Raw genomic sequence first — 23,795 nt, 5'->3', positions numbered from 1 at the left:
TTGATCCTCAAACCCAGCTGCAGATCAAATTCAACTAGGAAGCTTTTAAAAATGTACCTCCTGGAGCTCTACATTGGCTAATTTATTCTCAGGGATGTAGGCATTGAATATCTCTATTTAAATTAGCAGCCAGGTAGTTTTCATGCCTGGTCAGGTTTGAAAAACACTGCTTTCAGAATGGCTTCAGGAACCCACAGCCAGCAAGGAATCACTATTAGTTTGACCTTAAAGGAGAAACAAATACCAGTGGAGAAGTTTGAAGGAAGATGAACATATAACAGGTTTAACCACTGTCTAAAGTCAAAACACTATTGTTACACCTGTTCTGTTTTGAAGCTGAGACGTCCCCCAAGGCTCACGTATTGGGGGCTTAGCTGCCAGCTGAGGGCTTCTGGGAAGTGATTGGATCCTGAGGACTTTGACCGAATCAGTGAGTTACCCCTTCCATGGGTCCACAGTGTGATGGCATTATTGGGAGGGAGGGCCTAGCTGGAGGAAGCAGGTCACTAGGGGCACATTCAGGAAAGATATACTTGTCCCCAGCCCCTTCCTCCCTCTCTCTGCTTCCCGTCTGCCGTGGATGAGCTGCTTTGCTGTCAGGACGTGCAGTTTGGCCTCAGCCCATAACAACGGAACCAGCAGACCATGGAGTGAAACCTCTGAAACTATGAGCCAAAATAAGTCATTCTTCCTTAAAACTGTTTCTCTCAGGTATCTGTCACAATGACGAAAAGCGGACTAACACATACTACATGTAAGAAAGGAATGTACGATGACTAATGCTATATGGATTTGCAGTTACTCATCTTTTCAATGTTTTAAAGTGATTTAGTGGTTGAAGGATTCAGCTTTCTCAAGCGAAATGCCACATCTAAGCCATGGACAAAGTTGCCAGTGTAGGACAACAGTGTATGGTTTCTAATTACTCTGGAGTATTATGATCTTAATTTTACAGAGGAGGAATGTTCCTCAGGGAGGCTGGATAATCCTCCCAAGTCACACAGCTAATGGGCAAGGAGGCCGGGATGAGCAGGCCTGTCTCCAGCTACTGTCTGTGTTCTTGCACTCCTAGGCTCCTCCCACCTCAGCTTCCTGAGATGCTGGGACTACAGGTGCACACTACCAAGCCCAGCCTCTTTATGCTCTTAATATGACTGAGCAAGTCTGTTATTGCTTCAAGTGGCACTGTGGTCACAAGGCCTGGTCCAGATAGCTGCTTTGTCACTCCCTATCTGTGCTTTCCACTAGTGGATACCATCAGGTACACAATAAGGATCTCAAAGTAGTTCTGGTATAAATAGCTTTCTTGAAAGGAGTAAGTAGTCCATACACTATGTCATATTATTCATATACTAGTATTAAAATAAACAAATCCAGTCATGTATTCTGAGTTGCATCCTGGGTTATGGTGGCTTGCATTGATAATCCTTACTACTTTCGAGGGTAAGACTGGGAGGATCATGGTTCTAGACCAGCAAAATAGTTCATAAGAACCCATCTCAATAGAAAAGAGCTGGGCATGGTGGCTTGTGTCTGTCATCCCAGATATAGTGGGAATTGTAAAATAGAAGGATCACAGTCCAGGCCAGCCTAGGCAAAAAGTGAAACCCTATCTCCAAAATAACCAGTGCAAAAAGGGCTGGAGGCGTGGTCCAAGTGGTAGAGCACCTGTCTGCAAGGATGAAGCCCTAAGTTCAAATTCCAGTACCACCAAAAAAAAAAAAAAAAAAATTAAATTAAATTAAATTAACTGAGTTGCACAAAGAGCATATTACTGTCCTACCCCTCAAGTTTAACTTAATTTTTAAATATATTTAAAATTTTTTAAATTACACAAATTATACACATGTATGGGGTACAGTATGATACTTGCATAGATGTATGTAATGCACCATGATAAGATCAGGGACTGGGATATTTATCAACTCAGTCATCGATCATTTCCTGATCATGATCATCAGATCCTCTCTACTAGCGACTCTCCTGGACCTACTCACCATTCCCCTTCCACCCCACCCCAATTACTTAAACATTTGTTTTTAAGACAGTGTCTTGCTATGTAGCTTCAGTTGACTCTCCAATCCTCTTGCCTGGGATTTCAGGTGTGGGCCACGATGCCCTGCCCAATTACTTAATTCTTTATAGTTCCTAGTCATAGGCAGCATTTGAGGTAAAGTCAATGCCTGACTCCTTAATCCACATACCACCATATACTCTAGAAGAGGTTCCCTATGGCCTTTCTTCCAATATGCTCTCCCTAGATCCATGACCACCCACACACCTCTCACACACATTCCCAGCTTGGTAAGCCATTGCTAGCTTTAATAGGTCTGCTGGGATATAAAGAAGAATGAAATGATGTTGTTTGCAGGAAGACCGATAGAACTGGAAATCATGATGTTAAGTGAAGTAAGCCAAACCGAGAAATACAAGTATCTCAAGTTCTCTCTCATATGTGGGATCTAGACCTAAAAGAAAATGAGCTGGGTACTAGTAGCTCACACCTGTAATCCTAGCTACTCAGGAAGCAGAGACCAGGAGGATCATGGTTCAAAGTCAGCCCCAGGCAAATAGTTCATGAAACCCTGTCTCGAAAAACCCATCACACACATACATACACAAAAAGGCTGGTGAAGTTGCTCAAGGCATAGGCCCTGAGTAAGCCCCAGTACCGCAAACAACAACAACAACAACAACCAAATAACACGAATGTATTTGTGGGGACTGTTTGGGGGTGGGAATCAGTTGGAGTGGAGAAATGAGATGGTAAAGGGGGGGTGATTATGATTCAAGTACTTCATGCACATGTATCAAAACAGAATAATGAAACCCATGAAAATTTGTTTCAAAAAAGGACAGAGGAGGGATAAGAAAGAGTAATAGAGGGGGTGAATTTGGTCAAAGTACATTATGTGTCTGTATATATTTGTACAATTTATATGTGCTAATTTTTAAAAAGGAGAAACACAAGTGTGCTAGGAGAAATCTGCTGCTAGATACCACACTTGTCCTAATCAGAGTTCTGCCACACACCACATATCTGTAAGGAATCATTTACTCCTCACTGCTTCTTCACCATGATTCTCAAACTATGATTCTACAAAGTCTTTGCTTATTCACTCTTAATAGATGAGCCTTCAGACCCCTAAACTTTCTTGATTTGAGAAATTTCTATCGAACTCCACTATAGCAAATTGTTGTTGTTGTTTTTAATAGCTTTTCTGAAATTAAAACACTGGGTTGGCCGGGTTGGTGCTCCACGGTAGAGCACTTTCCTAGCACTTGTGAGGTCCTTATTTCAGTGGCCAGAACTGATAAAAGGAAGAGAAAGAAAACAAAAATTAACCTAAATTAAAGTCTCCCAATTCATTCAGAATAGCTTTCTTGTCTCTGTACACACCACTCTCACCATCTGAAATTTAGGATGTAAATAAGTCTCTACCTTCAAACCCACTCCACTTTATTTCCCTGTGCTATTTGTCCTCCACCGCCTACCCCCACAACAATACCCATCTGTGTTCACTGTCTAGCCCATCCTGTACTAACTTTGGGCCTCAGTTTCTCTATCTGAACAATAAGGGGAATGAGCTCAACAACTCCAAGATCCTTCCAACTCTGAAAATACTTCTTCCCCCCTCCCTGTCCTGTTTCGTTGAATCCCTTTGTCCTGAAAGGGCCAGCTGAAACACTATGGCAGTTTACACTGATCTTTAAACTCTAAAAACCTATAGATATAACCAGACATTGACTTAAAGTGATACTCAAAGGGAACAAAAATTACTTGGAAAAGTGCAACTGGCCCGCTAAAGAGTGGAGACTCATTTGATAGCTTGGTATTTTCCAAAGCACCTTCCAAAAATCACATAGGGAGTTACTCAATAAATCCATGTTGAATTGAATCATATTTTCAATTGTGAGAAAGGTTCCAAATTAATGATCTCAACTCCTACCTCAAAAGAACAAGTGAAAGCCAAAGAAAGGAAATGATAAAGAATAGAAACCGATGCAATGGAAAACAGAAAAAAGAAAAAACAAAGATCAATGAAACCAAATACTGGTTCTTTGAGAAGATGATCTTGATAAACCTCTGACCAAACTGACCAGGAAAAAGGGAAAGAAAGACAGCAATTATCAATATCTGGAATAAGAAAGGGAACATTATTATTTAGTCCATGGACATTAAAAGAAAAATAAGGAAATATTAGGGGCCACTTTATGCCAAAATATTTGAGAACTAAGATGAAAGGGTCATTTTCTTTTAAAAGACACAAATTAGTAATGCTCACTTGAGAAGAAAAAGTACCCTGAATAGTCCTATATCTATTAAAAAAAAAAGAATCTGTAATTAAAATCCTTCCCACAAAAAGAAAGAAAAGCAAAACAAAAACATAGAATTTTCTACAAGCTCTTCAGGAAATTGGAGAGGATGAGACATTCCTCAATCAGTTCTAAGACTCAAGCTGATGCTAAAACTGGAAAAAAGACATGACAATAGAAGAAAACAAAGACACACAATTCTTAACAAATTGTTAGCAAATTAAATCCAGAGACATATAAAAAAGAACATACAATGAGCAAGTGCTGTTTATCCTGGGAATACAAAGCTAGTTTAACATCTAAAAGGTAAACAATCTAAATTGCCACATCAACAGATTAAGGAAGAAAAAGCATTTTATCACTGAACAGAGGCAGTAAAGGCATTTGAAAATAATTCAACTTCCACTAGTGATTTAAAAAATTAAAAAAGAGGAAGATTCCAAGACGGCAGCTAGAGGGAGGAAGCAGAAAGCATGCCTCCAAAAGTAAAATCTTGGAGAGACGCTGGAGACACACCTAGCAGGAAAAACCACCGAGAAGAGGCAAAACTTTGACTCCTCCACACCTCCAGCCTGTGCATAGCATCTCCACGTCAAGTTAAAAGGAGAAACCAGGACGGCTCCCATGCTGCCGCCACACGGCGGCACTCAGACGGCTTGGGAAGTCACGGACCACAAGGTGAGCTAAGTGGTACGTGGTACTCCCACAGACAACCCTGGGCCAGATGAGCATAGCCCCCTGGACAGAATGACCCCCACTCAGGGAAAAAGTAAAGAAAAAAACCTGAATAATAAGCAATAACAAAAAAAAAAGACACGTAGCAAAGAGGGTGGGGCGCCCTGAGCACCGAAGAGGGGAGGAGGGGAAATCCCTCACAACAAGCCAGCTGGAGAAGGCAGGAGCTGCGGCACAAGCCCAGTAACCAGGAGTGGGAAAGCTTGTAAAACTGGTGGTGGCAGGAAAACTCCACATAAGAGGGGGTAAGACCCACTTCCCATGGGAACCGTAAACAAACACACAGGCCTGAGAAAGCGGGTGCAGTGTCACCTCCCCCAGTGTGCTTGGAAAGGGGAAAGCTTGTAGCAGTGGCACTGTACACAGAACTCTGAGTAAACAAAGCCTATGGGGGCCAGGTGAATGTTAAGCTCACTCCTGAGAACTGCATAAATAAAGCCTCCAGCAACAGCAGGCTGACAGAAGCGGGCAGGTGAGCCGCAACCTCAGATAGCCATTCACAGAACTGTCTCCAGACGCTTTTTTTTTTTTCTCCCTTCCTTTGATGAGACAACAACTGAACTACACCTGCATGCTGAAAAACTTACTGAAACTCTATTGCATTTGAACTTGGGACACTTTGTGGGGTTTTTTTTGTTTGTATGTTTTGTGTTGTTTTGTTTTTAGTTTTTTTTCCCTTTGATGAGACAACAACAGAACTACTTCTAAGACACCATATCTCCAGGATTGGAGGCTGAGGAGCTAACACCAAAATTATTAAGACTGGAACTTTATTACATTTGAACTTGGAGATTTTTTTTCCTTTATTTTATAGTTTTTGTAATTTTTTATCTTCAATCCTCTGTCTCTCGAATGCCTGTTCAGCTTACTGTTGATTAGTACACTATCTCTCCCTGTTTATATCTTTGAAACTTGTTTTTTGTTTTGTTTCTTTCTACTTTTTATTTGTTTTTCCCTTTTTCTTTAACTTCTTTGCTTTCTATCTCGTCTCACCCTTCCATTCTAAATATCACCATTGTTATTATTACAAACTAGAAAATACTTAATTGCACACAGTACAGAGACAATAACAACACCAAGGGCAATGACGGGAGGACAGAAAAAACAGGGAAACCAGTTCCCCACAGCAAAAAATTAGTACAGGAACCAGAGGAAAATGAAGAAAACAGATACTCAGATCCAGACTCCAACAAAATGAAGATAAACTATGCCAAAGAACACAATGAAGCCCACAAGAATAATCTAAAAGAAGAAATACTACAGGTAAAAAATGAGAATTTTATAGAGATGATACTGGATAGGGTCAACCAAAATGTACAGGAGACACTCAAGAAATTCCAAGACAACAAAAATAGAGAAATTGAAAAAGCACAAGAAGAAATAAAAGAAACCATAGAAGCTCTGTATAAACACCAAAGTGAAACAAAGAACACGATTAATAAACAGATAAATGAACTCAGGACAAAAACAGACAACATTAAAGAGGAAAGGACTCAGGATATGGAAAACCTCAGAAAAAAGAATGAAACAGAACTGCAAAACAAAACGGAAGGCCAATCCAGCAGAATATCCAGCAGAATAGAACAAACAGAAGACAGAATCTCAGAACTTGAAGATGAAATGGTAATTAAAGGAAAAACCGAAGAACTATTAATTAAACAACTCAAGACCTGTGAAAAGAAAATGCAAGAACTCACTGACTCCATCAAAAGACCAAACCTGAGAATCATGCACATTGAAGAAAGAGAAGAGGTGCAAGCGAAGGGAATGCATAATATATTCAACAAAATAATAACAGAAAATTTCCCAAATCTAGAGAAAGATATTCCCATAGAGATGCAAGAGGCTTCCAGGACACCAAACAGACCAGATCAAAATAGAACTACCCCACAGCATATCATCATTAAAACAACAAGTACAGAAACGAGAGAAAGAATATTGAGGCTGTAAGAGAGAAAAAACAAATAACATACAAAGGTAAACCCATCAAAATCACAGCAGACTTCTCAACAGAAACATTAAAAGCAAGAAGAGCTTGGGGTGAGATCTTCCGGGAACTGAATGAAAATAACTTCAACCCCAGGATACTCTACCCAGCAAAACTATCATTCAAAATAGATGGAGCAATAAAAGTCTTCCATGATAAACAGAAACTCAAACAATATGTGACCACATAGCCACCACTACAAATGATTCTTCAAGGGATTCTCTGTACACAGAAAGTGAAACCCAACATAACCATGAAAGGGCAGGCAGCACCAAACTACAGGAAAAGAAAAAGCAAGAAAGTAGAGAGTAACCTCAACTTAGGTACACACAATCAAACCTTCAAACAACTAAGACAACTAAACGACAGGAATCACCACATATCTATGAGTACTAACACTTAATGTTAATGGACTTAATTCCCCCATCAAAAGGCAGCGTTTGACAAAATTGATTAAAAAGGAAGATCCAAGAATTTGTTGCTTACAGGAGACCCATCTCACTGACAGAAATAAGCATAGGCTTAGGATGAAAGGCTGGAAGATTTACCAAGCCAATGGCCCCCGAAAACAGGCAGGAGTAGCAATACTTATCTCTGACAAAGTAGACTTCAAACCTACATTGATCAAACGATATAAAGAAGGACATTCCATACTAATAAAAGGGGAAATAGACCAAAAGGAAATAATAATTATCAACCTATATGCACCCAATCTCAACACACTCAATTTCATCAAACATACCCTGAAGGACCTAAAAGCATATATTAACTCCAACACAGTGGTCGTGGGAGACTTTAACATACCATTATCATCAATAGATAGGTCATCCAAACAAAAAATTAATAAAGAAATCAAACTACATTACAAAGCAGTAACAATAAAAACAGCATGGTACTGGCACAAAAACAGACATGAAGACCAGTGGAACAGAACAGAGGACCCAGATATGAAGCCACACAACTATAACCAACTTGTCTTTGACAAAGGAGCTAAAAATATATGATGGAGAAATAGCAGCCTCTTCCACAAAAACTGCTGGAAAACTGGTTAGCAGTCTGCAAAAAACTTATACTAGATCCATGTATATCACCCTATATCAACATTAACTCAAAATGGATCAAGGATCTTAATATCAGACCACAAACTCTAAAGTTGATACAGGAAAGAGTAGGAAATACTCTGGAATTAATAGATATAGGTAAGAACTTTCTCAATGGAACCCCAGCAGCACAGCAACTAAGAGATAGCATAGATAAATGGGACTTTATAAAACTAAAAAGCTTCTGCTCAACAAAACAAATGGTCTCTAAACTGAAGAGAACACCCACAGAGTGGGAGAAAATATTTGACAGCTATACATCAGACAAAGGACTGATAACAGAATATACAGGGAACTTAAAAAACTAAATTCTCCCAAAATTAATGAACCAATAAAGAAATGGGCAAGTGAACTAAACAGAACTTTCTCAAAAGAAGTAATTCAAATGGCCAAAAAAAACACATGAAAAAATGCTCACCATCTCTAGCAATAAAGGAAATGCAAATTAAAACCACACTAAGATTCTACCTTACCCCTGTTAGAATAGCCATCATTAGCAACACCACTAACAACAGGTGTTGGTGAGGTTGTGGGGAAAAAGGAACCCTCTTACACTGCTGGTGGGAATGTAAACTAGTACAACCACTCTGGAAAAAAATTTGGAGGCTACTTAAAAAGCTAAACATTGACCTACCATTTGATCCAGCAATACCACTCCTGGGGATATACCCAAAAGACTGTGACACAGGTTATTCCAGAGGCACCAGCACACCCATGCTTATTGAAGCACTATTCACAATAGCCAAGTTATGAAAACAGCCAAGATGCCCCACTACTGACAAATGTATCAAAAAAATGTGGTATTTATACACAATGGAATTTTATGCAGCTATGAAGAAGAACGAAATGTTATCATTTTCTTGTAAATGGATAGAATTGGAGAACATCATTCTGAGTGAGGTTAGCCTGGCCCAAGAAACCAAAAATTGTAGGTTCTCCCTCATATGTGGACATTAGATCAAGGGCAAACACAGCAAGGGGATTGGACTTTGATCATATGATAAAGCAAGAGCACACAAGGGAGGGGTGAGGATAGGTAAGACACCTCAAAACTAGATAGCATTTGTTGCCCTCAACGCAGAGAAACTAAAGCAGATACCTTAAAAGCAGCTGAGGCCAATAGGAGAAGGGTACAAGGAACTAGAGAAAAGGTTAGATCCAAGAAGAATTAACCTAGAAGGTAACACACATGTACAGGAAAGTAATGTGAGTCAACTCCCTGTATAGCTCTCCTTATCTCAACTAGCAAAAACCCTTGTTCCTTCCTATTATTGCTTATATTCTCTCTTCAACAAAATTAGAGATAAGGGCAAAATAGTTGCTGCTGGGTAGTGGGGGGGGGAGAGGAGGGTAAGGGAGAGGGGTGGGGGAAGGGTGGAGAAATGACCCAAACATTGTATGCACATATGAATAAAAAAAAAAAAAAAAAAAGAAAAAAAAAGGCCAAACACCAAGAAATAAACCTAATAGATGAGGTGGTTAAAAAAAGAAATTAAAAAATAAATTTAAAAAACCCTCAGCAAACTTGAATAAACTGATGCTGTACCTGTAAGATCAGGAAGAAAAGTAAAGATATCTGTTCTTATCACTCCTATTTAACATCAAAAAGCAAGGGAAAAATTAAAAGCATAGAAAATGTCTTTGAGGGGAAATAACTGTCTATTCAGAAAATCCCAAAAAATCTACAAAAACAAAACAAATGAAAGCCTCCCAGAATAAGTTAGTTTAATAAGGTGACAAAAACCAGTATGTAGATTCTGAAAAATCTAGCTTCTATATGTTAATAGTAAACAATTGGAAATTGAACTTCAAAAGTTCCATTTAAAAATAAAGATGATGAAATGTTTAGTTTTGCTGCAGTACTTGTAATAATGTATTAATCCAACAAAATATGTGCTTTATCTGTACACTACACACAACTAAACACTGATGAAAGATATCAAAGAAGACAAGACTTTTGTATAAAGGATGACAAGCCATGTTCATGGATTGGAGGACTGAATTCAGCTAGCTAGAGAGTCAATGCAATCCAATCAAAATGTCAGCAGATTTTTTTGGGGGGTGGTTAGAAATTGATTAGCGTACTTCTAAAACTTATATGCACGGAAAGACAAGAGAACTAGAATAGGGAAAACAATTTTTAAAAGAACATCAATACTCTCTGGTTTTAAGATTTATTATACAGCTACTATAAATCAAGCCAATGTGATACCAATGAAAAGATAGACAATCTTGAAGAAACAGAGTCTTAAGACTAGACCATTGGTGATTTCCAACCAAGGTACAGAAGGAAATAAATCATTGGAGAAACAGTCTTTTCAACAAATGGGCTACAACAACAGCAGAGCCATATGCAAAAAGGATGAAGCTCAACCCACACCCTGCACTACATACACACGCGCACACACACACACACACACACACACACACACACACACACAAACTCAAAATGGATCACAGATTAAAAGAACTAAACAGAATAGTTTTTTAAAACAGAATGATAATAAACTATGAAATCGGTCCCCCCCTCCTTTCACCTATGCTCTTACCATTTTTTAGTTTTTTTCACGTATCACTACTTGATATTATGTCTTTTTATCTCCCCAATGAGATAGAGACCACTAACAGTGTCACTAGAAGGGTTTTACTGTGTCTTACACTTCACAGGAGGACGAGTGATCTTTCCTATCATTCCCTATTTCCACATTAGAATACAATCCACAGGTCAGATAACTATAATTCCCTATAAAATATTCCTGTTCATGATATAAAATGATGTTCTTTGTTCTTGGTTTTGCTTGACGTTTACTTCAGATGAGTGCTTTCTTTTTTTTCTTAGCAACTGTCTGAGATATCTGCCCATTCTTAAACATTTATGATTTTGTTACTCTGAGATGTCTTTCTTGTAAATGGCGGAGTGCCTCTTACGTACAGAGTGCTAAAGTACTTACATTTATTGTTATAACTGCTATATTTGGTTCATACGTCTTCTGACTTTCTAAAGCTTTCTTTCGTGTTTATTTTGGGAGATGGCTTGTTTTTCTTGCCTTTGTTTCTCCTAAAACAAATCTAGTTTCTAAATTTTCCAAAAAAAAAAAAAAATCTCTGTTTTCAAGGTCCACATTGTAGTATATAGCAATCCTGTTCTTAAGATGCTTATTCTTAAAAGAAAACAGAGGGTAGTGTGTATGCTTGTAATACCAGCAGAACACTCACTATGTAGACTTCTTTTCAACATGGCTGCTTGGTATCCACTACGTGGAGGAGCCATCCTGTTTTAAGTTCTTACTGATGACACAATAAATGGTTGTCCCAAGCATTTCTCAGGAAGCTACTAGAGTTTATAAACCATCCAAAATAACAGCATATGACATCTGTAAATTAAGAAATTCAATTAAGGAAAGAAGCAAAAGGAATTCCTCAAAAGTAGGCAAAGGCAAGTCCAAAAAGTAACAAGCAAACAGGAGTCCTAAGGGTCCAGGAGGTATCTTAAAGGCACTGATGTGATGTATTTTTATGTATTGAAAGAAGATGTGTAGTTCTGTCAAAATAATGTTGGTAACTGTAAAACTACCTTGCTCCCAAAACAGAAAAATTGCTAAATCCAAGAAAAATAGCAAGTTATTTAAGAAAGGAAATGTGCAAAGATAATCAATTTAACTTCAGTTAGAAAGGTCAGGGGAGGTTTATGTGATAAGTTCAAAACTTCTTTTATAATAGGAAGTCTATAGGTAATAATAGAAGTAAAAAAGAAAGGAAAAATGGCACAAGTTTGTTACTTATAAATATGTATACAGATAAGAAGAAACAGTTAAAATGTGATTTCCTCTGAACTGGCAGGAGTAGATAGGTATCTCCTGTTCTCTTCAATAATGTTAACAAACTTCACTCTACTGTGTAGTTGCTGCTTTAAGTGTCTTCACATATTACTTTAATAAACAGTAAAAAATAATTTAAGAACTTAAATTTCCTTGACCAATGCTGACCCTCAGGCTACATGGTTTGTTCTGCATGGCTTGGTGGTCTACACTCACTTAGGTAACACAGGATCACCTCATCCTGGACGCGACTACCTCTACACTGCTCGGGCCTGTGTCTGAGCTGTAACTGTGGATCTCTGACACACTCTTCCATTTCCCTCACCAGCTGGCTTATGGTGCTGGATTCCTGGTGGTTCTTTTCTTGGCCACCGTAGCTGCACACTTGTCCATTTCACAGTATTTTCATGGAGTCAGCTCTTCTTACTTTTACCTAACAATTCTATCAAAGAATGTACTTTGTTCCAATCTATTAATCTTTTTTTTTTTTATATATTTTCCTTTGTTTTGGTTCATTTTACTGCTGGACTATTAAAGAATGTTTTTTTATTGGGAAAGAACATGCTTTTGGAAAAGCTCAGAAGAGTATAGCCCCATAAATGATCATAAAGTTGCCTGCTCCTCTGAATGTTTTTGTTTACTAATGAAAAATACTTTAGCTAAGAACTACTTCTTTTTAGTTTTTGTTTCTTTTTACTTTTTGGCAGCACTGTGGTTTGAACTCAGGGTCCTGTGCTTACTTAGGCAGATGCTCTACCACTTGAGTCACACCCCAGCTCTTTTTGGCTTTAGTTATTTTTCAGTTGGGGTCTTGAGCTTTTTGCCCAGGACAGTCTTGTACTACAATCCTCCTACTTATGCCTCCCACACAGCTGGAATTAGACATGCCCACCAAACCTGGCTTGTTTGTTGAGATGGAGACTCGCTAACTTTTTGTCCAGGATGGCCTCAACCTTTAATCCTCTTGTTCAGCTTGTTTTTTAAAGTGACTTTTGCCACAACTCATACATTTTTTACATGTGGTATTTTGTTGTGGTTAATTCCTCAAGAATCTGTAATATACATTTTTGCTTCCACATTTCATCAAAAAGCCATACAAATGAATGATTAATAGCAAAACAACAAGAACTCATTAAACACACTCCCACAATACTGACCCACTTGAAAATCTTTATACTGTTAATATTCTGTCTTATTATACTGTGGTCAGAGAATGTAGCCTCTGATTTCTTAGGAACTGAGACTTCAGAATTTACATCAAATTTGCTTGATGGGCAGTACTACTACACATACACTTCTCAATTCTAGCTTGCCAATGTGTTAAATCACATTCTTTCTTTTCCTCTACTTGGTATGTTAAACTCTGAGAGATGCTCCCTCTATGACCTTGTATTTCCTATAGGTATCGGCATAGGTATCTGATGCGATGACATTGGTGAATAAAACATTATCTTCCTCCTGATGACCACACATATTATTTCTACCTCGCTTCTCCTCCCTCTCAGCTGAAGCCTTACTCTTAGTTCCCCGAGAAAACACAGCATTTTCACAAGCTCTACCACCAACCAGATCCAGATACCTACCTGCTGGCACTGTTTAAAAAATCTGGCTGTGAAAGGAAGGAGAACTTTCTTTCTTAAAGTAACAGTTTTAGCAAATTTAACGCCAATGTTAGGAGCCTATAAAAATGGAGATAGAAGATGAGTGACGCTGCAGAATAATCAACACTGTGAGACTGCAGAAGGCTGGATGTCATGGGGGGACTGGAGATGGAGGATGAGGGAACTGGCACCGATGGCCTATAAGAGCCATGGACACGAGCGGATGGTCTGGAGATCTGATTTGGGAACCCAGAGCAGGTCTCCCCTTGTGGCTTCTAATTTCTCTGGAATGGGAAACAAGTCACCAGCTGGATAGCAGAGGAGCACACAGGGAGCCAGAGGTCTGAAGTGTGTACAGGCTTCACAGTTATTACGGAGAAACAAGGCAGGCAAGTCATGCTAAGAGTAGGTCAGCGCTCAGCAGTCATGAAATGACAGCAGGATCGATCTGTTGAGCTGTGGGACATAATTCCAGAAGCACCAGCAACCCACATAAGAGTACAGAGACAAACACCTTACCTCATCTTGCAGCAGGAGGGTTCTGCTAACCGGACATAACAAAAAACAGTGGGATCAAGGGTTAGGATTCAGACAGAAGACTTGAAATGACAGACCCTGAGCTCTAACTTTCCTGAGTAAGAAAGTAGACTGGGGATCCACAAGGAGGTGAGGAAGCAAGGAAGTGGCTTAAGGAGTCTTATCAAGTGGGCCACCAGCATGGGAGTAACCAAACTGCTGAAATGTCTGAAGACTCAGGGACTCCACAAGATGGCAACACTACAGCATCACCATAGAAGTTGGTCGCATCAGTGAGACAGGTCCTGGATGGTTCATGGGCAAGGCTCAAGCAGAGGAACCAGAAGAAAGCTGCTGGAACTTGTAAGGAAAAGTGAAGGCATAGCTTTTCTAAGAGGGCACAAGGAAAGGTTTCACAGGTTCAGGGTAAATACACAAACTCTTTCTCCCAAGGCATCGGATCTGAGTGAGGTAGCGAGTGTCACTTAGTAGGCTGCAACCCCAACCTCAAGAGAAAGCCAAGTGTTCAGTTCAAACCAGGAGGAAGAGAAAACATTCAGGAAGACACTGAATGCCTGGAGAGGTCGGCACATTGAAGAGTGGGAGTCACCTAAGGCAAAAACGGAAAGGAACACGATGTGGATGCGAAACAAGTCATAACAAGGAGATGTGTGCTGTTCTTTGAAGACTCCAAGAAGACAGTAGAATCTCAGGCCTAAAAAGGTCATTGCTCTGTGGAGAAGGTCAGCAGAGGTCAGCAGCAGAGCTGGTTACTGCTAGAGAAGAAAGCCAAGTCGCACGTGGTGAGCCTGGACTGTGGGCAGTTCTGAGGCCCAGAGTTGCAAATGAGAAGTGACCAGAATGGTCCCTTTGCCATGAAGATTGTTATTTTCAAAAACAATCACTCTTTGACAGAACCTGCATTAGTCAGGGTTTTTGTTGCTGTGACAGAATACTCAACAAAAACAACTCAAGGGAGGGAAGGATTTATTTTGACTCATCATAGTTTCAGATGGGTCAGTCCACGGTTGCTTGGCCTCCTGTGCCTGAGCAGAACATTGTGGTGGCTGGGACTATGTGGCAGAGGAGCAGAAGAGGTTCTCCACTTCATGGTGGCCAGGAAGCAAGAGCGAAAGAGACAGACAGAGGTAGGGAGGGAGAGGGAGAGAGACACAGAGAGCAGGAGGGTTCTCCTTTCCCCCTTTTATTCCATCGGGTCCTCCCAGCCTGTGGGTGCCACCCACGTTCCTCATAGGACATCCCCCCTTAGTTAATCCTCCCTGAAAACTCCCTCACACACACACCCAGAGGTGTTCCTTACTAATCTCCTAGGTACTTCTCAATCCAACTGAGCTGACCATGAAGATTAGCCATCAGAGAGCCTAAAGCGCACCATCTATACTGTACGTCCTACTCTTTCTTTCATAAGCTCTATCACTTTCTTTTTGTTCTGCTGTTTTAGTTTCCAACTGTGCTGAATGTGCCATCCCATGCTTTTACTGAGTACGTGGTTTTGATAATCAAGTCCACGTCTGAGAACTCTGCCTCCATCATTCATCCGACAAATGCTTTGCAAGCAACTACTGTGTGCCAGATGCACTCTGCATTTTATTGGTCTGGTATCCCTAGAATTCAAACTTAAGAAAAAATTAAACTCTCTTCTGTTTTTTCATTTTCTTTTTAAAAAAAAAAAAACCAAATCTTTGAACATTTTTAATCAACATATTTGAAAGTGTGGGATGTAGGCCCAAAACTTTCATGTGTGACATGAAATTGGGAAGAATGATACATATATGGTGGAAAGAGAAAGAATCTGAAAAGATGTTGACAGGCTGAATGGGAACTGCATCTAACATCGTAGCTGGGAGGGGCAAATGCCCCGAAATCGCCACATGGTCCCCTCTCAAGCTGTCCGTCCACGCAGTAACTGAAGGCCGACACTGGTGAGCACTGGTAGGTGGTGTGAGCTTCATCAGCAACTGCTCACCTGTTATTTGGCCTCCCCTAGCAGATGTCCCTCCTGTTTCTGTAGGGTATAAGACCCCTCCTGGAAGAATGGAATACATAAGGGTTTTTCTTATTTTCTCTATCAGACTTTTTAATATTTATGTAACCAACTAATTCCATTTAACTTTCACAGGAGAAGTTTATTATTATGGATAAGAATGTGAAAAAAATGTGTCACACTGCCTGGTTTTGAATCTTAGCTCATCTTTTTTACAATCTACATTTCTTGGTCAAATTATTTCTTTGTGCCTCAGTAAAACAGGGCGAGTACTCCTATTTACTTTATGGGGTTGCCATGTGCATTAAATAATATATATAAGTACACATGATACACATTACTATGTGTGGCTCACAGAACTTTCAGTAACTGTGCATTCTAGCGTAAGTAATGATATTAATAATAATATGATATGCTGGTGGCCGTGTCCCCCTCATTTCTTCATTCTGTACTCATCCAGCTGCTTGGGAACCCAGTAACAAGACATCACATTTATTTCTGTTAACTATGACATTAGGTTCAACTCCCTATTCATCAGATGTTATTATCCCCACCACTTTCATGTCACTCACAAACTTTAGGGGCATACTCTCTGCGTCTTCAAGTTTACTGATGGAAATGCCAAGGAAGGCACGCATGGCCTGTGTGCACACCGTGATGGCCCACGCCACCTCAGCCACCCTCAGCTGTTGCTGCTCAGGCTCTCACCACACAGCCACGGCACAGCCCGCGCTTCTCAGAGCACTGAGAAGTCCGGATCATCTGTCAGCACAACCCAAAACAATGTGGCAAATATATTCACAATGTTCTCAGACAGGCCACTTAACAACAGATTCTAGAATCTTCTCTGCCATGCATATTAAACTCAGAGGTCTAGAGTTTTCTCTGCTTTTTAAAAATTAGAATGATGGACATAAGCCTATCCCTAGCCTTCTGGGAACTCCTCTAAATATTTTAATACCCCAAAGACCAGAGGGTCAGCAACTCAATTGTGAGTCCAGGGACCACAGACTCAAATAGAAAAATCAAGTGCTTCCTCCAACTTCTTGTCCCACACATTTGGACTTTCAAAAAACATCCCTTCATAAACTACTGTGTCTAAAGCCAGGGCTTGAGTGAACGACTCTTCAAATTTATATTTCATTCTGATCCAAAAGAAAAAAATCAAAATCATAGGGCAGGGTATGGTGTGGCATGCCTGTAATTCCAGCACCCCAGGAAGCATAGGTAGGAGGACTGTGAACAGAGGCCAGCCCCAGCCCAATAAATGCAACCCTATCTGAAAAATAAACTAAAACAAAAAGGATCAGGTATATGACTCAAGTGGTAGAGTGCTTACCTAGCAAGCATAAGGTCCTAAGTTCAAACTCTAGTAGTACCCCAAAATAAAAATTAAAGCTGGATGCAATGGCACACGTCTATGGTTCCAGTTACACAGGAAGTAGATGGAAGGAGAGATAGGAGGATTAAGGATTGATGCCAACCTGGGCAAAAGCAAGACCCTAACTGAAAAATAAACCAAAGAGAAAAGGGACAAGGCGTGGCTCAACTGGTAGAGAGGAGACCCTGATTTGAAATTCCAATACTGCCAAAAAAACCCAAAACAAAAACCAAAGAGCAATCAAAGTCAACCAAGTCAACACATTTTTTAAAAACTCTTGTTCTTTTTACACACATTTAAATCACAAGTAATACTTCATAATCTTTCTCTACCCAATGAAGCACCCATTTTTCCTATTATTCTTTGGTTGGTTTTATTTTTGTGGTGCTGGGAATCAAAACCAGGGCCTCACACATGTTAGGTAGGAGCTTTACCACTATACCATGCCCCCATCCTCTTCCTGTTGGTTTTAAAACTTAACGTATTAGAGTATTAGTTATACTGGCTACTGTTGGCGATCAAATATATATACTAAGTGCTTTTTAATATGAAACTTTATATGAAGAATTGTTATGAAGCAACAAACATACTTCACAGCTTCCTACATGTCTAGTCGTCTAAACTTTAAGAACTCATATAACTTTTCTACAATAAACATTACTTTTTAATTTCTTTAGACGAAAAATTAAAACCTTTTACACTCAAGAAATTCTGAGTATTTCTCGTTCTAACATTTCCAGTTACCTTGAAGCATGCATCTGTAGGCAGATTCAGATATGGCATAGATGTGTGGCGGCATCTCATGGCGTTTCTTTCCTCTGTACATTTCAATAATATTCTCAGAGTAAATTGGAAGGTTCTTGTAAGGGTTTATGACTACACAGAAGAGTCCAGAGTAAGTCTAGAAGAAAAATGAAGGACAGCGTTAAAAAAACAAACAAAACCCCTGCACTGATCAGTCAGGGTACAATCGGGAGACAGAACATAGTAATCCAAACAGGAGATCTTCATTTTTTGTGCAATTAATCTATACCTCAAATTAAATTAGCTCCTAAAGGCAATTTCCCACTCTGAACTCCAAGGAGTTCTCACACAGAGTTTATTAAGGGGGACTGTTCTGAACTCGATTTCTGTAAGATACTCTCCCCTGTTAAACACAAATAATGTGTGCTGCAAGGTTTCAACAGGCTACTGTAAGGTTCAAATCACGTAACTGTCTTTCCACGTTCACCCTCTCACGAGTGCACATTAATGTAGGTTAGATCCCCACAGGCAACCATTTGTCAAGTTGGGGTAGGGCATCAAAGAAGAATATTCACAGTTCACTGAAAAAGCTATTACAATATTCCTCCCTTTCCCAAGTCGCTTAAGGCATGATTTTCTTCAAATACTTCAATACAGCTTATTACAACAAATTAAATACAGAAGCAGATATTAGAACCCAACCATCTTTTGTTAAAATATTAAAGAAATTCACAAAACATTTTCACTCTTCTGAGTTTTGTTTTGGAAAACATATTGTTTTTCATAAAAAATAACTTATTTGGGTTAACTTGTTATGGGTTTACTTTTTTTTTTTTTTTTTTGCAATACTGGGGTTTGACTTCAGGGCCTACATCTTGAGCCACTCCACCAGCTCTTTTTTGTGATGAGTTTTTTGAGATAAGGTCTCATGAACTATTTGCCTGAGCTGGTATTGAACCGAGATCCTCCTGATCTCTGCCTCCTGAGTAGCTAGGATTACAGGTGTGAGCCACCAGCACCTGGCTACTATTATTATTTTTAAATGAAATAATAAGCATCTATATTTTGTTTTCATGGCTATGCTGGCAAATATAGCCCCAAGCTCTTTGAGCAACTCAACAATTTTTAAGATTAGTACAGGAGTCCTTATTCAGAATTGACACTGTGAATACTTAGGACTTGGGTTTTTAAAGTTTTTTCATACTCTGATTTCTGAGAATATCCTACAAAACTGACTCTGGGAACTATGAAGGCATTTCAGCTGCATATGAAACAGACCTTTTACTTAAGGTAATTTGACTGGACCAAAGTCTACCCCTGGCAGGACACCATAAAAGGCTGGAGGACTGGGAGTGTTCACGGGGTGGAGGTGGGAGGGGCTGTGTGCCAGCTCCCCAGGGACCGCTAAGGGATGTGCCAACCAACAGCTGTGTTCATAAGGGCTGAACCCTTTGGCAATGGCGACCGGCAGGCCCCCAGGGACCCCTGTTTTGAATACTGCAGGTACTAATGTAAAACAAGAGAGGAGAGTTGCCACATGACTTAAGTGACCAGAGCCATCTCTGTGGCTGCTCCCCTTGTATCTTAAGGCATCACTGTAAGCTCAAGTTTGGAATGTACTTCCCTCCCAGGCTAAGAAGGTGACGAAAGACAGGGCGTCTGCCCAGAAGTCACTGATTTGGGCTGTTGGTAAATGCCTTACATCTAAGCAGACCAGATGGAAATCTGTCCCCTTTTGTCTGCAGCTGGATTCGTGACTCACTGAACACTCAGGCCTTTAGATCTTTGGCCTTCTTTCACGTACATTCATACCTAGCTCGCTCCTGGGCACCCCAGTCCTCCTTCTTGTTCTTTCCCCCAACAAATGTTTTGCCTAACTAGTCCAGTCTCTTTCTGCTACCCATATGACAAAAAGGCAATAGAAAGAGACTTTTATTTCAAAAGCTGGAAGACAGGATTTTGAATGTTTTCTCTAGAAGGAACTAACAAGCATTTGAGATATGTTTAACCTGATTTTCCAATGTATGCATGTACTGAAACATCACATAGTACCCCAGTATTACATACAATGAGGTTTTTTTTTTTTTTTTTTTTTTTTTTATGGTGTGACTGGAGTTTGAACTCAGGGCTTTGTGCTTGCAAAGCAGGTGCTCTACCACTTGAGCCACACCTCCCGTCCATTTTGCTCTGGTTATTTTGGAGATGGAGTCTCACAAACTATTTGCCCAAGCTGGCCTTGAACCTCAATCCTCCCAATCTCAGAGGATTACAGATGTGAGCCGGCACCTGGCTGCAATGTGTGTTTTTAAGGGATCAGTTAAAAAATAAGTGTAATTTTAAAAATACTTTACTAAAGGAAAATGAAGGTGAGGCAACCTTAATGCTTTTCTTTTTGCTTGAGTTCAATTTATATATAGTAAACTAACAAGTCATACCATACATTAATGAATTTTAATACATATAACCTCATGTTTTCATTCAAAAGTTAGATCATAGTCTATCATGAAACTACAGAGTCTGCATTTCACTTTCATAATAGGTAAATAATTAAACTTCCTCCCTCCACATACCAAAAAAACCTCTAAAAAGTTAAAATACACAAGTTCACCTTAACATTCCATAGCATGGATGGCACAGTAACAGATAGTAACAGTGACATGTTTAGTCAGAAATAATTCCAACATGTGTTAGGCACTTTTCTGAGGAGGAGGATTTAAAAAAATGAGTAAGTCTCACAAATATGAGTAAGTCATCAAAAAAGACGAGGTTAAATAATCCTCAGTGTCCTTGCCAAAGAGGAGCAGTAAAGAAAAGTGCTTAAGTGGCAATTTTATTAAAGTACTCCAAGAGGTAACTTCTAACTGCTGGAAAATGAGCTCAATATTGAGAGCTTGCATGAACTCATCACTGGATTGGTATTGTACCTCTGCTATCTTCCCCGGCACATGGTAGGAGAGCAAAATGCTGGGAAATGATTTCTCTGGAGACTTTCAAGTTCAAATGAGACTCCATTAAGTATATGAATATACATAAAAGATATTAAACACCTTTGAGAAACATATGCTCTAGGTATGAATTTACAGACATACTAAACAAACCAATCACAACGTAAGGCAGCAAACTGGAACAGAGGAAGATAAACAAGTTTTAATAACTGCTGGGTGTAGCTGCACAAGTCTGTAATCCCAGCATAGGGGAGACTGAGGCAGGGAGATGGCAAGTTCCAGGCCAGCCTGGACCACATAGCAAGACTCTGCCTCAAAAAAAAAAAAAAAAAAAACCCACAACAAAAAATGGTGGAGAGGCCCTGGGGCAGAATACAACACATCCCAGGCAGTGAAGGTCATGACATCCCCTCAGAAACTATAAAACTAGGTACAAAATTCAAGCCCAGATGTTTTAGATGTTCTTTTTAAAGACTACTAGGTCCAAAGGAGGGACAAAGAATTCCTAGGAGTATAAGACTCTTATAGGAACAGGATATATCCACGGCAGTGCAAGGAGATCCACCTAGCTGAAAATAGTCTGTGCCGTGGAATGTGAGAGAAAAGCCTAGAAAGTCACACTGAACAATTCACTCCGTCCTATCTAGGTGATGAGGTCAGAGGTTCAGGAGACAAGAGCATTTGGAGGAGACACACTTCAGACAAAGTCTAAATCTGGCAGCTGCCTGGATAGACTGAAGGGGCAAGAAGTGAGAAGCTAGCCCTGGCCAGCTAGGCATGAGAAGAGGCAGCGAAGACCAGAGAGGAAGGAGACCCCGAGAAGCTGGATGCAGGCTTGACCCCACGCACACTCAGAATCATGCACCCAGAATAGAATTCAAGACCCAAGCCAAGGAGCATGGCAAGATTTTCAAGCTTGAGAGGCAGGAAAAGTTACTGAGAAGAGAAGAGATTTACTTTATGGGAAAAGACAAGGAATCCCTCTCTAACACACTCAATGCAGTTGTGGGCCAGCAGGTGAGACACGAAGGATGCCCAGGGAGCAGTTGGAAGTGTTGGATTGCCAGAGCCACTAGGAAATCCTGATAACTGCAAAGGTCTGAGGGACACGTTTATATGACAACACTACTGCATGTTCACCCAGGAGAAACATACAGAAATATGAGCACACATAAAAAAAGTCACAATTTCCCAAACATCTATACTGACCACTCTGTCTGGAATGCCATCCTTCTCTGTCTAGAACAGCTAGGAAATGTAACTCATCTTTAGCATCAAGCCTTGGTTTAAGAAAGCAGGGCTGTGCACATACGGTGTTTCTTACGAATGAAGCATTAGAGAGCCAGGAAATGGAAGCAGGTACAGAGGCCAATGCCAGAAATACAACAGTCTCCTGGGCACTGACCCTACACCCCAACATAGCTCTCAGAAGAAATCAGCCCACCACCCAAAAAGAAAGCAGGGAGGAAAAAATAATTCACACATAAACACAGCCCTGGGTATAATTCACACATGTCTCAAAAAGCAAAGGCAAACAAAACACCCTATATAGTAAGGAAAAGACGGTCACTCAGGGCATTCAGATAAAGAAATGGGGGCTGGAGGCCTGGTTTAAATGGTAGAGCACCAGTCTGGCAAGCCTGAGGCCCTGAGTTTGAACCCTGTACAGCAAAAAAAAAAAAAACCTATGAAATTACCTACAAAATAGTTAAGAGAAAATTTTAAGACTAATATCTGCAACAGAAAATAGGTGACTAAAGCAAGAAAAGGCTAAAAGAATCACCTCACATAATAAAATAACAATCACAGTGGAGACAATAATGTAAGTCAAGTGATAAAAGAAGACACATTTATTCTGGGGCAGCACCCTTCTTACAGAAAAGTAGAACAAAAGTAAAATAACAGAAAAAAAGTTACAAAGGTAAAGCCAATAAAAAAATAATAATTTTGAGGATACATGATGGATGGTAGAGGAATGGAGCTAAAATATTAATCATTATTGCTCCTTTGAGTGGGAGCTAAACCTGTTTAAAAAGAAGAGGAAGATAATAAAAAATGAACTTGAAGAAAATTGACTTGAAATGAGATGAGGTGGGGGAGGAGTATCTATGGAGTTGAAAGGAAGTCAGCAAGCTAATCATCACAGAAGGCATGACAGCATTAGACTCCTGCCATTCTGCATCCCTAAAGACAGGAGCAGCTGGACATGGCTCACCCCTGCTGCTGGCGTCCTTAGGTGGCTGGCAAAACCTAAACTGACTCCCTGATCAGTCTCAATGTCCTAGGGCAAGGGACACCTTAGCCTGAGGAATCTCCTGAATCCAATGACCAGTTAATGACGGAGCACCACAGGAAAGCAACCAACAAAGTCCAGACCTTGGGAAATTCTACCACACAACTGACGTCATTTCTTCAAATCAAAAAGGGACGGGAAACACAGGTTAGAAGACACATAGGCTGAACTTCTTTGAACTGGCCATCTATTTATGAGATTATAAGAGAAATTTAAAAAGTGACTGAATATGGGATTATTGTTATTTCCTTCTTGGCTAGATAGTTATAAGTTCTAAAAACTTTCTGAGAAACTAAGTAGAGCTTTTAGCAGCATACCAGTCTAAAAAAAAAAAAAAGAAAAGAAAATTTAAA

General features: G+C 39.9%; 1 protein-coding gene across 5 annotated transcripts in view; it reads right to left on the bottom strand.

Moving 5' to 3' along the window:
- Positions 1-23,795, bottom strand: part of Myh10 (myosin heavy chain 10) — a 145,225-nt gene that overhangs the window by 102,672 nt on the left and 18,758 nt on the right. For all 5 annotated transcript variants that reach the window (XM_074046880.1, XM_074046881.1, XM_074046878.1 and 2 more), the window contains exon 3: positions 18,205-18,361. In XM_074046880.1, coding sequence (XP_073902981.1) covers positions 18,205-18,361 — 157 coding nt within the window. The remainder of the gene's footprint in view (positions 1-18,204; positions 18,362-23,795) is intronic.

Source organism: Castor canadensis, chromosome 11, assembly GCF_047511655.1.
Source record: "Castor canadensis chromosome 11, mCasCan1.hap1v2, whole genome shotgun sequence".
NCBI classification, from domain to species: Eukaryota; Metazoa; Chordata; class Mammalia; order Rodentia; family Castoridae; genus Castor; species Castor canadensis.
This window is presented reverse-complemented; position numbering and strand designations above follow the sequence as displayed.